Source organism: Sarcophilus harrisii, chromosome 2 (genome assembly GCF_902635505.1).
Source record: "Sarcophilus harrisii chromosome 2, mSarHar1.11, whole genome shotgun sequence".
NCBI lineage: Eukaryota > Metazoa > Chordata > Mammalia > Dasyuromorphia > Dasyuridae > Sarcophilus > Sarcophilus harrisii.
This window is the reverse complement of record NC_045427.1, coordinates 138,720,793-138,734,098: the sequence shown is the minus strand read 5'-3', so window position 1 is coordinate 138,734,098 and position 13,306 is coordinate 138,720,793. Positions and strand designations below refer to the sequence as shown.

General features: G+C 35.6%; 1 protein-coding gene across 5 annotated transcripts in view; it reads right to left on the bottom strand.

The window, feature by feature from the left end:
* Positions 1-13,306, bottom strand: part of INTS9 (integrator complex subunit 9) — a 128,412-nt gene that overhangs the window by 59,191 nt on the left and 55,915 nt on the right. For all 5 annotated transcript variants that reach the window (XM_031950915.1, XM_031950918.1, XM_031950914.1 and 2 more), the window contains 2 exons: positions 4,719-4,839; positions 3,175-3,309 (listed from right to left, as the gene is read on the bottom strand). In XM_031950915.1, the coding sequence (XP_031806775.1) occupies positions 3,175-3,309; positions 4,719-4,839 (256 nt within the window). The remainder of the gene's footprint in view (positions 1-3,174; positions 3,310-4,718; positions 4,840-13,306) is intronic.

Below are 13,306 nucleotides of genomic sequence, written 5' to 3'. Positions count from 1 at the left end.
CCACAGAGCTGTCAAATTAATTAACCTTCTGAAGGTTGTGTCCTTACACAATTTCTAAAGAGCTTTTCCAAGGCATTACCTATTACTTTTATGCTAGTAACTCTAAAATCTATTTCTTTAGGTTGTTTTCATAGTAATACCAGATAACTCTTTGTACTTGCCAAAGTACTTTGATTGGAAATTTAGGAGTGAACCACCAATCTTATCATCTTTTCCTAATAATCTGTTTCCGTGTTTCTTCTTTTTGTCAATGCACCTATTCACCCGATTCATTTTTCCCTGTCTTAAATTTTGTCAATAAATTTTCACAGTTTGTACTTTAAAGAACACACAATAATTTCTCTCCTTTGTTATTGCCACTGCCCTAATGTGGGTTCTGTTCACATTATGCCTTCTTATTGCAACAGCTTCCTATATCTACTCAGTACATGGGCTTTAACCCTTCCAATTTATATAGCACATTATTCCCCAATTGCCTTCTAAAAGTAGACATTTCAGTATATAAGCCCCCTTCTCTAAAAGCTTAAAAGGCTACTTATTTTCAACCACATGAAATCAAAACTATTCTGCCTGGCTTTCAAAGTCCTTTCTAGAACATTAAGGACTGTTTGTCCACCACAGAGACTGCAACGCTGGCACTAGAAACACCACCTTTAAGAAAAGCAGCCAAACTCTCAGCAACCTTTGTCACTTTTTTTTAGACATCATTTCGTTTTAACAAGGATTGTCTGGATTTCTTGAGGCATTGGCAGTTCTCAAAACTATCAATAATTTTGATGTCAACTGTAGCAACTGTAAAATGTTATAGGAATAAATATTTACTAAAACAAGAGGAATTGAGGAAGTCTGCTAATGAAATTGCATGCTATCTTTGGTGGAAAGCTTTCTACAAGGAAAAATGTACCAGAAGATCAAATGAGATAATACATTATCAAGTGCTTTGCAATCCTTTAAGCACTATATAAGCTTATCATCGGGAAACCTATCAAGGAGAATACATCAGTTTTGAGGCTCATAGCTCATCTGTACCTTCAGTTGTCTTTCCTCCTCTGATGGAGGAGCAAAACATTCCCAAAGCCCCTACTTAATAAAGAGGGCTCAGTAACCTAGTTAATGCTTCATTTCCTACCAGCAATATTGCTTGGATTTGGATTTAGATTTTGAACCACCAAACTTATCATCTTCTTTTCCTAATAATCTCTGTCTCGGTGTTTTGTTTTTTTTTGGGTCAATGAACCTATTCATCTTTTGATTCATTTTTCTCTGTATTATACTTTGTCAATAAATTCTCACATTTTGTACTTTGAAGAAAACAATAAATTTCTCTCCTTTGTTATTGCCATTGCAATAATAGACACAAAAACAACAGTTCCTACCCTCAAAAACCTTATTCTATTGGGGAGGAAATGATATCTATACATATTAAAAAAAATACAAGATATATACAAAGTAATTTTTAAGGGAGCTACTAGCATTTGAGGGGAGAAGGACTTTAGTAGAAAATGGCACTTGAGATGAGCTCTGAAGAAAGCTAGAGATTTCAAATGGCAGAAGAAAGGAAACAATATATTTCAGGTATAGAGGAAGAACAATCTGTTCAAAGGTACAGGGGTGAGAGATAGCATGTTGTGTATGGGAAACAGTGAGAAAGACAGGTTAGCCAGAACAGAGTATATAAATGGGAATAATATATAATCAGCCTGGAAGGGTCTAAGTTGTTGCCAAATTCTGAAGGACTTTAAATGCCAAATAAAAAAATTTGTACTTTATTTTAAAGGCCATAGTGGGCTGTGATAGCTTTTTGGGCAAAGGAGTTGAGAATTCTGTTTGACTGGAGGGAAAGAATCATAACTGATTAGAATTGTGGGAGAGAAAAAAGAATGTACCCTTGACAGAAACAAGAAAACAAGGAAGAAGGTTGAATTTGGGGGGAGCAGGAAGATGTGTTATATTAGGATATGATGAGCTAAAGATCTCTATGGTATATATCTCCCATTTCATACCTCCGATACCGATTTTCGTACTTGAGATTTTATATTTATATTTTTATCTTACTAGTTAACAATCCAATATTCTAACCTGTCAAAATATTTATGTATTCCAACTCTTAATTAGTGTAAAAGCTATCCCTCAATAGCATAATACCTTCTATAAAGATGACATTATTCTATAACACTCCCCTTGATGAGTTCTGTCCAATGGCCTTTATTTTGGGGACGAGTCTAGATGGGTCATGCTTCATTCCCCTTCTATCTGTCATTCTGATTCTCCCAACTTTACCACTAGGCTCTTACAGGGATTCCTCCTTCCTTCTCAGCTCCTTTTCATGTATTTTCTTTCCCAATTAGTATGTAAGTTCTTAGAGAGCATGGACTTCATTTCTTTTGACTACTATTTCTATCCTAGTACTTAGTGCCTGACACACAGTAAGCATTTAAGAAATGCATCTTGTCTGCTAGCCTTTATAAAGTTGATAAACAAGTCCTCTATGCCTTTATACAAGTTATTTGTAAAAAATATAAAATAACATCAGGTTAGGCATAGATTTCTGGGACATTACATTAGACTGGTGGTTTTAAGTTTGCAATGGACCATTAATGACAACTCTTTTAATTCAGATAGTACTTTAGTAATTACATCTGCCAATTCTTTTAGTACCTTTGGATATAATTCATCTGTGTCTGGTGACTTGAACTCCTTAAGAGTAGCAAAGTAATCTCTTGCTATTTCCCTACTAAGATAACTTGGACATAATTATGCCTTTTTATCCTATTTGATTTTTGTCTATCCATCCAAAGTACCAGAATCTCTTTTTTCTTTTTAAGTATCAAAGTTCCCAAAGCAGTTTATGTTTCATATAGCTAAAGTTTATAAAAATAACCACCAAATCCTTTGAAAATATAAATACTGTGACGATGATTAATGCCTAAGATAAAAATACTATTTTTGTTTTCATACTTCTGCTGATTGTACTTGGCTATTTAATACAGACCTCCACCTAAGTTTGGTTCTAATCTGATACATGAGAATAACCTACTTTGCATAAAAAGCATCTGTTTAACTGGAAGATGGGAAGAGTTTATAGAGTATAGCTGGTGTTCTGAAGCCAATCAAAGTCATTATTAGGATAAATAACTTTAACAACTAAATTGTCAGGAAGAAGAGAGAAAATACCTGGGGATGTGTAGTAAGCAAGGAAGAGCCAGACACATAAGACACCTTCTCATAATGTGACTGAATAATCCAGTTGGAACTTCCAAGTGCATATCCAGAGCTAAGGGGAGTCACCTGTACTGCACCAAAAAGCTCCTGTAAAGCAACATAAAATTATTTTTGAAGTTAAAAACCATATTATATGTACCTGTATTTTCTCTCTTTCAAAATGAAAATAGTTTAAAATAAATCAGTCAGAAGGAACTGGAAACTAAGTGGATGCCCATCATTTGGGGAATGGCTGAATAAGTCATGGTATATGAAGATAATGGAATATAACTGTCTTATAAGAAATGATGGGCAGACTGATTTCAGCAAAGCCTGGAAAAACTACATGAACTGCTGCTACGTGAAGTGAGCAGAACCAGGAAAATATTGCACATAGTAACAAGATTATATGATGATCAACTGTGATGGACTTGACTCTTCTCAATGTGGTAATTTAAGACAATTCCAATATGCCATTCACACCCAGAAAGAGATCAAATATGTACTGAAGCATAGTAATTTCACCTTTTTGTTTTTTTCTTTCTCGTAGTTCCCCCCCCCCCCCCCCCTTTGGTCTGATTTTTCTTGTACACCATGACAAATATGGAAATATGTTTAAAAGGACTGTACACATTTAACTTATATCAGATTACTTGCTGTCTTGGGAAAGGGGGAGGTAAGGGAAGAAAGGAGAAAAATTTAGACCACAAAGTTTTACAAAAATGTATGTGGAAAACTATTCATCTATCTGGGGAAAAAAATACTATTAAAAATAAAATGAAATAAACCAGCCAGAAAGATGATAAAAAATCCACATGATCACCACTGAAAGGTATAAATTCTCTTCTTTTTACATGTCCTTCAGGTTTAATCCATTTGTATATGCCATGCACATAATGATTAATGATACAATGAGTAAAAATGATAATCCTTTAGAAGATGGAAGAAATACCAATACTTTTAAAATGTTGCTTCAGGGTTTGTTTGGGCAGCAAATCTATGAGTGAATGACTCTTGGCAAAATTTGGCAGAGATATGTGGTCACTTGAGTACTGTTTCAAAGAAATGTCTGACAGATTTTTCTAGGGCTTTCTGTTATGCTCAACACTTCCTTTTTGTTTTTCCAAAATTTCTAAGGAAATTCTCATTGCTCTAAGGGGGGATAGGAAAAGATACTCTTCTATATCTCATCAAATGGGAACATATACAAGAAAAGAGTATCAGGAACAGGAAAGACTCAGCTCCTCCCTTATTGGAACAAAGAAATTGGACAGTTACAGGAAGGGGAAGTCACTACCAAATAACTTTGAGTTCTGCCCTTGGGAAGAGAGGAGAAAGTGACAAATGATCCAGTAGCTGTCAAGTTGTGCTTTACCTATTCACTTTTTATGCATCAGAGTGGAGCCTCTGGGGATTTAGAGACTTCAAGGAAAGGAAACTAAAGGATTCTTATAGCTTTAGAAGAACATTATGGATTTTAGTTGCTCATAAATCACTGATGTTAAATTAGCACTCACAATTTTCTGAGAATAGCCCACAAGCTGGATTTTACTGAGAGCAGAGTTCACTTCTTGCATTGTGTAGCACCTTCTCCAAGTTGAAACTTCCACTGCGTCTTTGAGAGGAGCAGGTAACAGTCTGTGAATATACAATATGGTATCTGTTACACAACATACATCACTTTGTGTCTGATCAATTTCCCTTAAAAATACAACCTTCTCTTGTTTTCATCAAAAACAGTAAAATAGACTCTAGTCATAGAATAAATAAGATGTAGAACTGAAATGGAGGCCTGTGTTGAACAAGAAAATTTGGTATAAAAGCACACAGAAAAGAGTATATTTGTAATATTTAATAGCAATGATAAGAAATATTAAAATTATAATTTGTTCTAAAGAAAAGGCAATTAGTGGAGTCTATATAACAGTCTGGAGTCTATTTATAATACAATAGGGACTCACTATATATGTAGGCCAAGTAATTCCAATTCGCCTTGTCTCAGTTTGTCAACTGATAAAATGGTGTTAACCAACTTTTTCTTTGCATAAATATTTGGGCTGATTTACTTATTTATTAGTTAAGAATACTTACATAAATAGTAATCACAAATTTCATTTATTTATCAATAAATAATTTGTGATTGTCAATTCAGTCCTATATCCCCCAGAAAGATACATAAAAACAGAGTTTATGTCCTTAAAGAACTTATAAACCAACTGGGAAGTGGACACAAAAAGAACTATGTAAAGAATGGATGCATTCGTAACAACTTGTAATTTAGGAGGCAGCTAAATAGCACAGTAGATAAGAACATGGGATGTTAAGTTCAAATCCAACCTCAGATACTTACTGACCCTCAACAAATCACTTCATTTAACTTTTGCATACCTCAGTTTCCTCATCTGTAAAATGGTGATGATAATAGTATTGACCTCTCAGGGTTTTTATGAAGATCAAATGGGATAATATTTGGGAATTGCTTACCACAGGGCCTGGCACAAACAGTTGGTTCTTAACAAGTACTTGTTCCCTTTCTCTTTTAACAAATAAAATCTTAGGGCACTTTCTGGGCCTCAGAAAGATTAAGTAATTAAAAAAGAGAGGGTACACATGCTTAACTGTAGCCTACTTAGGTAATATTGGGGTTGGGGGGAAAGAATAAAGTAAAAAGTGAACAGACACAACAAAATAATAACAAAAAAATCTGCAAGAAAGCAAAGATGAATAGTTATGAATACAAAGACTTATTATTTTATTATTATGTATGTCTTTTTGAAAAAGAAATTTTTTATTACATATCTTGAATCATCCCTGATGTTCTGCAGGGCACATGACAATGTTTGTTTTTTTCCTTTGATTTTGCATCCAAGCTCTAAACAAATAAATAAAGAAAGAAGGAAAGAAGGAAAGAAAGAAAGAAACAAAGAAATGAGATCAACTGATTTTTCCAATCTTTTTTGGCAAAATTTAGTGGAGCTATGGGAAGCCCCTATGTGCCACATGAAGGAACTGAATCTAAGCCTACTTGGTTTGTGAGGCTATATATGTTGCCACTGCGAACTTTATAGCATCTTGCATCCTCTTTATTTCCACTTATTGTGCCCCAAGTCTTTATTGCCTCTCTTCTGGACTACTACAATAGCCTCTTTACTAGTCTCTTTAGTTCTAGTCTCTCATCATTCCTTTCTACTTCTGATCTTCTTGAAGCACATGTCTGACCCTCTTAGTGCTCCTTGCCCTCTGCCTCCATTCAATGAACTCCAGTGGCTCCCTAGTACTCTCTTAAATTTCCCTTTTCTACATACACTCTGTAATCCAGCAATAGTGGCCTATTTGCTATTTCTTCAACACAACAAGGCACTACTCTGTGCCACTGCACCGGCTGTATCTCCCAGACCTAGAAAATATTCCTCCTCATCTGTTGTTTTTTTAAATTTTTCAAAGGAGAATTCCAAAATGCTTTAGGAAAATTTAAAGAGAAAAAGAACATTTTTAGATGGAAGGGAACAGGGGAGGTGACATGGAAGAAAGTGTGCCCAAATTGAGAGTCTTGGGAAAAGAGACAGATTCTGAAAGGTAGAAGTGAAAAGGGAGTACATCCAGGCATTTCATGCCTAGAAAGAAAGGATTAATATGAAATAGGACAGGAAAAAAATGCTCAACTAAGAAGTCTGTATTTGGTATTAGCAAAAACAGAACACCACTGAAGGTTTTTGAGAAAGAAATTAAAACCGGGGGTATAGTGTGGAAAGAACACATTAACAGTCATGGTGTATAGGAACTACAGAGAAAACGGGCAAGAAGCACAGTAAAAACTTTGTGACTTTGAATTTCCTTTTTCAGCATGGACATATCTTCCTCAGTGCTGTGTTAGCACACAAACAGGTAGGTATATTTCTTGCTATTTTCAAAATCTTTCTGCCTACCACCATTATCAACAGACTCTTTTCCTCTGAGGCTCATTTTTTTTTTTTTTTGAATACTTCAATCTATGCAGAGATCTTAATATTCTCAACAAGCTAATAAATTCTCAAAGAGTTCAGCAGTTAATTAAGCCTTCTTGGAGTTGTCTCTTTTCTATAATCCCCACCCCAATATTTGGGTATTTCTATTTATGTGTTGAAGTTCCCTTATATCTTTCCTTCCTTGTTCACCAACCAGTCTTTACCTCCAATAAGTTTGTGTAGAAAGTGCTGCTTGTTTTGAAGAAAACAAGCGATTCTAATAGGGCATACAAACCAAGCACAAAGGTGCCAAGACAGGGGGAATATCCTCTGTGATAAAAAGAACGCCACTTTGACTATGTCCATAAGAGAGAAAAGGAGTAAAGTATAAAAATTAGAGAGGTAAGTCAGGGCCAAGTTAGGGAGGGTTTTAAAAGCTAACTAATAGTTTATTTTTGATGGTAAAAGCAAAAGGGAGCCATTGAAATTCACTAAAGAGGGGATTGACTATCTCTTCTTTTATTCTTGTCTCACAAATCTCTCTACAGATACAAGGGATCCCATTTCATTCCATCCCGTCTTCTCCAAAAAACTGTCTTCTTTCTCATCTCTACTCTCTTCTCCTACCTACAATTTTCCCTTGTCTCCTGGTTGCTTCCCTGTTTTCATCCCTTAAGATGAAGCCTGTGACATTGCTGATTGCACTCTTTTCTTGTATATTCATTCACTTCTTTCTGTTTCCAGATACTGTTATCTCCTGGTTCGCTGCCAATGTTCCTTCTCCATCTCCTCTGCTGGATCTTCTGTGGCATACCCTCTAACTCAAGAGTGTCTCACAGGGCTCCGTCCTGGGTTGTCTGCTCTTCTTCCCCTATATTACTTCACGTGATGATCTCATTGGCTCCCATGGATTCAATTATCATCTCTATGCTGATGATTCTCAAATCCAATTATTCAGCCCTAACCTTTCTGCTGATCTCCACTTGCCTATCTCTTGAAGTGGCTGTCCTCTAGACATTTCAAACCCAACAAGTCCAAACCTGAACCTCACACTTGGCCACATACGGTACACCCCGTGACCTTGGCCTCCTTGCTTCTGCTGCCCCAAGACACGCCATCTCCAGACTTTGGGCATTGTCACTGGCTGTCTCATGCCTCAAATTCTCTTCTTCATCTCTGTTTCTTGGCTTCTGCTAATCTTAGCTAAAATCCTACCTTTTATGGGAGGCCTTTATTATTCCCTCCTTAATTCCAGTGCCTTTCTTTTGTTTATTATCTTCAATTTATCCGGTAAGTAGTCTGTTTGTACATAGTTGTTTGCATGCTGTTTCCTCAAATAGGCTGTGAGCTCCTTAAGAGTAGGGTCTGACTTTTTCCTTTCTCTGTATCCACAGAGCTTACCACAATGCCTGGAACACAGTCAGGTACTTGATACTTATTGACTAACTGGTTCACAGAATTTTAGAACCTGAAGAAACCTTACAGGCCATCTTGTCCAATTCCCTCATTTTGAAGTTGAAGAAACCAAGGTATGGAGAGGTTAATTAAGTGGCTTGCCTCCTCATAGCCTTGGGACTTGAACTCAGGTAGCCTAGCTTCTAACCCAGGGCTCTTTTAATCAGCTGTAACTGCACACCAGGATAAATAGAGTATTTAAGGAAGACTGATTTACCAGAAGCACTCATGGAGTACAGGACCTAAAACTATCATTGTGAGAAAAACGGAGATGCAATTTTCATATGAGTACCCCACCAAAACTTGGTTCAGAATTCAATATGACCTCAGAAAAAACTCAGGAAAAAGTTCTTGCAAGATAGGTGTGTGTGTGTGTGCGCGCGCGCGCGTGTGTGTGTGTGTGTGTAAAAGGAGAGGGTGTGCTCAGATGGTAAGGAATTCTCATTGTTAAGGCTCTGGCAAAGCACAGTCAGAACTTGAGTCTGGAACAAATGAATTCAAATCCTGCCTCAGACATATATTAGTTGGGTGTCTTTGGGCAAATCATTTGAATTGCTTTATCTTAGTTTCTCTAACTGTAAAATGGAGATAATAGTACCTACTAATTCAAGAATGCTGTGAGGATCAAATGATATGATACTTGAGAAGTGCTTGGCACAGTGCCTGGCACATAGTAGTTGCTTAATAAATGTTTCTTCCTTTCTTTCGGCAAGTCACTCAACTCTCTGTTGGCCTCATTTCCTCATCTGTAAAATGAAGAGAATAATAGCACCCCCCACCCTGGTTGTGACAATTAAATGATTAAACATATCTTAAAGACTTTAAGGTGCTACATAACTGCAAGCTTTTATTATTCTGTGTCATCACTTCACCAAAGCAGAGAAACTCCAACTATAATAGCCTTTTCCCTAAAACTTAAAAGTGTGTAGCAACATTTTTATTTTGGATAATTGGAAACTTCTACAATTCATATGAGAACAAAAAAATAATTAATATTTGTAGAGATTAATTAACACCATAGACCTATAAGAAGGTCCTGGACTAGGATAAAGAATGCTGATCTCCACCTTTAGAGCTAAACTGGGTTTTCATTTAGATGAAGATACATGTTTTATTTTTCACATTTCTACATTTTCTACTTAATCTTGGATTGAGGGTTGGTGAGTCAGAGGCATTTTATATTACAAGGGTTTCTTCTTTCCTTCCCCTATCTTCCCTACCCTCCTCCCTGAAACTGTCTCTTTTTGAAAATTAGTTGTCAGGATAGGAATGAAAAGAGTCAAGTATAATGTCAGAATAGAAAAGAGAAATGGCTAACTTCTTCTAAATAAATCTCAAAAAAGTGGCATCAACTTGAGGTAAGACGCCATAGAGCTGTCAAAAAGTAAGAGAGAAATAGTTTTTTGTATATTAAACTTAGGCTAAATCAAATAGTAATACATATCAATCTCTAGTGATTTAAGGAAATTTGTCAAGTTTCTGTGATCTATGAATTCAAATACTCTAATTTACTGTTATATTTGGCTGATGAACTTCTCACTTATAACTTATGCTCCTGAGAAAGGAACCCTTGCCAGGTCTCCTCTAAGGCAAAGAGTATAAGTATGTTCCTTTCAAGTGGAAGGACCACTAGAAGTGGTAGCCAAAGGTTGGCATTACAATGTGATATTTGCAACATGATTTCCTCACAATAAACTTGAGGGGTTGGAAATTGGTCCAGAGATATTAAAGGATTTGTCAAATGTCAAAGAATTATGAAATGTCAGGGCCAAGATTTCAACCAAGGTTTCCTGACCCAAGTCTAAAGTTTATTCTATTATGTCACACTTCTAGGGACATAACACAAGGACACTTCAGTATCTTTCCTTATGCCTATTAGCATAAGATTAAATTCTGGATCCCAAAGAAATTTTATTCTTTCTAAGTTATCAAATCTTTATCAAATGGCAAACTTTTAGCCTAGATCACTCAGAGATCCCTTTTAGCTCTAAATCTTTGCCAACAATCACTTACATTTATGTCTAAGGAGAAAAAAAAAATGAACCAATTTCCTTTGACTCTATTTTATCCCCTTCTCTAACACTTCAGGATATTTCTTTTAAAAAACCAAGCTTATTCCATCAAAACGATTCACTCACAAAACAAAATTCTGTTCTTGAAGGAAAAAAGCAAAGATAACAATAACAACAACAATAATATACATCCTTTTTGCAAATAAATGTTTATGTTTTTTAGAGTCATCAAAGTTCTCAAAAAAAATTCACTTTCAAATTAGAGATATTTTGGTAATTTCCATTACTCTAATGCTCTTTCCAAGTATCCAATTTTTCCCCCCAGCAGTCTTAACATGATTCCTTAAATTTGAGTAGTGTATGTCTCTTCATTCTCAGATAGATGCCTTCTGATACCAATAAATATGTGTGCCAATTACATGTGTGTGTGTGTGTGTGTGTGTGTGTGTGTGTGTGCGCGCGCGCGCGCATAGTTTGAGATTCTTCTCTAAAGACAGGGAATAAGAAAAAAATAATAGAGGAAAAATGGTTAATGTCAGAATTCTGAAGGATGGTTGAGGAACCTGTTTTACCATCTATTAGTGGGATGGTCATTTTTTACTTATGTCAGACATGGATAGAGATAGATTGGGGTCATCAAGAAAGCACTACCTCTCCAAAAGAGTTCAAGTTGCAGTCTTTAACTATAATGAACAAAGACAATTATATAAGCATTTGTGAGATAATTTTATGTATAGCAGCTCTTCCTTTCCCATTCTTCCAGTACATTCCTCTCTCACCCCTTAATTTTAATATTTTAAGTATTGTCAAAAGGTGTTTAAAAAAAAAAAGGAGAAGAAAAGGTCCTGCTTTGACTATCATAAGATCCAAATTTTATTGGAAAGAGGTAAAGATAGGATAGGAAGAAGAATGGATATTTATTGCCTGTTTTTTCTTTTCTCTAGTCATGTTTCTAAATAACTTTATGTTCCTCTGCCTTATCTGTGGGTTAAAGAAGCATTATATTCCCTATTACAAAATCTTCCACAAGCTTAATTCTCCTACGTGCCAAAAGCATAAGTCTGACAGTCAAACATCACTTTATGTTCACAATTCAAAGAGTAAAGTTCTTCTAAAGAAGTCTTTCATGGCTTTACTTTAATTCTAAATCTAAATATATCATTCCTTCACTGTTCAGCCAAACTTGTTTCTCCTAATTTGTGACTTCTGGCCACCAAAAACAAAACAAAACAAAACAAAAAATCCTAAAACTATTGTCTTTATTTTCAATAACCTTTTCAAAAGGGTTTTTCTTAAGTCATGTAAAAAAAAAAATGTAGATGATTTATTCTTCATTCTGGTCGGTGTTTGATACGTTTCCTTTCTAAATTAGTGATTTTATATTTCATGGATGGGGCCTACCTCAAGGTCACAAAGGAAAAAGACAGAATTAGAATTTGGGATTTCCTGAGACTTAGTCCAATGTTTCAGATCCAGGGCTCAGAAGTCAGGAAATATTGACCTTGCAAAACAAATTTTTTGGTGCCAAAGTTATTTATGGTATAATAATATGAAGACTCTAAATTTAAAGGGTGTAAGATTAAGTGCAAGAGATAAGGGGGAAAAGGGAAGCAACAGATATCCACATAGAGAAATGAGAATGTAAGAGATTTCTACAGGGGCACTCAGCTATTACATTTACCCCTACCAGCTGTCTTCTCAAGACTAAACATAACAATCAGTTATTATTAAGCATTTATTTTTATCAATGATAAATGGAGACATAGATTTCATGATTTTCAGATTTACAGATGACACAGAAAGGAAAGAGAGTTAATATATTGTTTGTCAGTAAAAACATATTAAATATCTACTATGTACAAGTGCTGTGTATATAACAAGAGACAAAAGATGGTCCCAGGCCATGAGGAGCTTATAATCTAATGGGGGAGACAACATGAAAGCAAATATATCGAAAATAAGTTATATACAGGAGTAATAAGAAATTATTAAAAGTGTGAAGGCACTGGAATTAAGAGGGAGTTGAGGAAGTCTTTCTGTAAAAGATGGGATTTTACTTGCAACTTAAAGGAAGCCAAGAGGGTCAGTAGCCTAAGCAGTGGAAGGATAACATCCCAGGCATGGGAGACTTCCAAAGAAAACTTGCAGTCAAGAAATGGACTGTCTTATTTGTGGAACAGCCAGGAGGCCAGCGTCACTGAATCAAAAAGTATGTAAAATAGGAGGAGCCAGGTTATGAAGGGCTCTGAATGCCAAAGAGAACTTGGACTCTTTAGAAAGTCTCTGGATTTTTTAATTTATTTTTTATTTATTTATTTTACTTAATAGCCTTTTATTTACAGGTTATATGCATGGGTAACTTTACAGCATTAACAATTGCCAAACCTCTTGTTCCAATTTTTCACCTCTTACCCCCCCACCCCCTCCCCCAGATGGCAGGATGACCAGTAGATGTTAAATATATTAAAATATAAATTAGATACACAATAAGTATACACGACCAAGCCGTTATTTTGCTGTACAAAAAGAATCAGACTCTGAAATATTGTACAATTAGCGTGTGAAGGAAATAAAAAATGCAGGTGGGCATAAATATTGTGATTGGGAATTCAATGTAATGGTTTTTAGTCATCTCCCAGAGTTCTTTCTCTAGGCGTAGCTGGTTCAGTTCATTACTGCTCCATTGGAAATGAT